Genomic DNA, 1,242 nt, shown 5'->3' with positions numbered 1-1,242 from the left:
GTTTCTGGAAGCAGACCCAGATTGTCTCTCTGAGTCTTCCGAGTGTCCTTCACTCTCACTGTCCTGACTGACGCTGGATCCCCGGTGTCCGCTTGTCCTGGACCCAGATCCTCGAGCCTGCTCAGACTGTCGGTGTCTGGAACTGTCTCTCTGAGGTGGTATATCTTGATCATTAGATCTTGACCTGTTTCTTTTTTCATTTTGTCTCAAATCAACGTCATCGTTAACGGATGCATCGTCTTCTCTCATGTAATATGAGTCACCATAGCCTAATTGTTTCCATTCTGTAGTCATTCTTCCTCCATTTTCATAATTAAATTCACCTTCTTCTTCCTCTTCTGTGTTTGAAGGAGTAACATGTGTCTTGTGCCGTCTCTCTCCTTTTTCAGTAGAGTTTGACCTCTTTTTCTCTTTTCCATTTACCTCATGATGCTTTTTCCCACTACCTTGTCTGTGTCTATGAGTAGATGAATTACGTTTTCTTTCTTCATCTTCTGTATGCGGCTCATGTGTTGTTTCCCCTCTGCCTCTTGGGCTCTTAGATCTTACTTTGTTGCTTTTTTTATCACTTCTTCTTGAGCTCCTGGATGTTCTTTTTCTTTCCTCTTTCTCCTCGTCTTCCTCTATATCATCTCCTTCTTCTTCAGAATGATGACTGTGCTTTGTATGCTTAGGCCCTGATTTGTGGATGTTCTGCCTCTTGGCGGACTGGTAATATGCTTGAGCCAACTTGAATACCATCAGAAAGAACTCTGTGAAGTCTATTTTCTTGTTGTGGTCTATATCCAGGATATGCATGAAGACATCAGCAATATCTGGGTCATCTGGATTCTGTACAGAGGGAAATCACAGAGGGAGACTACATTAGATGAGTCACATTGTCAGCTATTTAATGCAAAGTCAGTTTAGCAAATGTCAACTTTGGGTACCAAAAAGTGGAACCAAGTGTCTTAATTTTTTTCTTTAATCTTTTTTAGCTCATCTGGACTCAGTTCATAAGTATATGTGTTTAACAGAAACAAGTAAATTTAAAGTCTAGTAGGATATTACAAAAAGATATGATAAGATAAGTGCTTCTTTCTGTTACTTCACAAGTCAGAATTTTATATAATCCACAATTTAGTTGTCTTTTAATGTACCCACTTAGTAATTCTGATGTGAGGAAGAGTTTAATAAAGAACTAATTGGCATTCATGTTTTGTAATTAAATATTTATATTATTTTTCTTTTTATTGAGGCTGT

The 1,242-nt window shown here is 38.3% G+C and overlaps 1 protein-coding gene across 1 annotated transcript in view; it reads right to left on the bottom strand.

Moving 5' to 3' along the window:
- The window catches only part of LOC105821746 (filaggrin-2-like), a 123,146-nt gene that overhangs the window by 53,774 nt on the left and 68,130 nt on the right, over positions 1-1,242 (bottom strand). Inside the window, 2 exon segments of the mRNA XM_012658508.1 lie at positions 3-457; positions 731-831. Of these exon segments, the coding sequence (XP_012513962.1) occupies positions 3-457; positions 731-831 (556 nt within the window).

Source organism: Propithecus coquereli, unplaced genomic scaffold, assembly GCF_000956105.1.
Source record: "Propithecus coquereli isolate 6110/MARCELLA unplaced genomic scaffold, Pcoq_1.0 Scaffold59, whole genome shotgun sequence".
NCBI lineage: Eukaryota > Metazoa > Chordata > Mammalia > Primates > Indriidae > Propithecus > Propithecus coquereli.
This window is presented reverse-complemented; position numbering and strand designations above follow the sequence as displayed.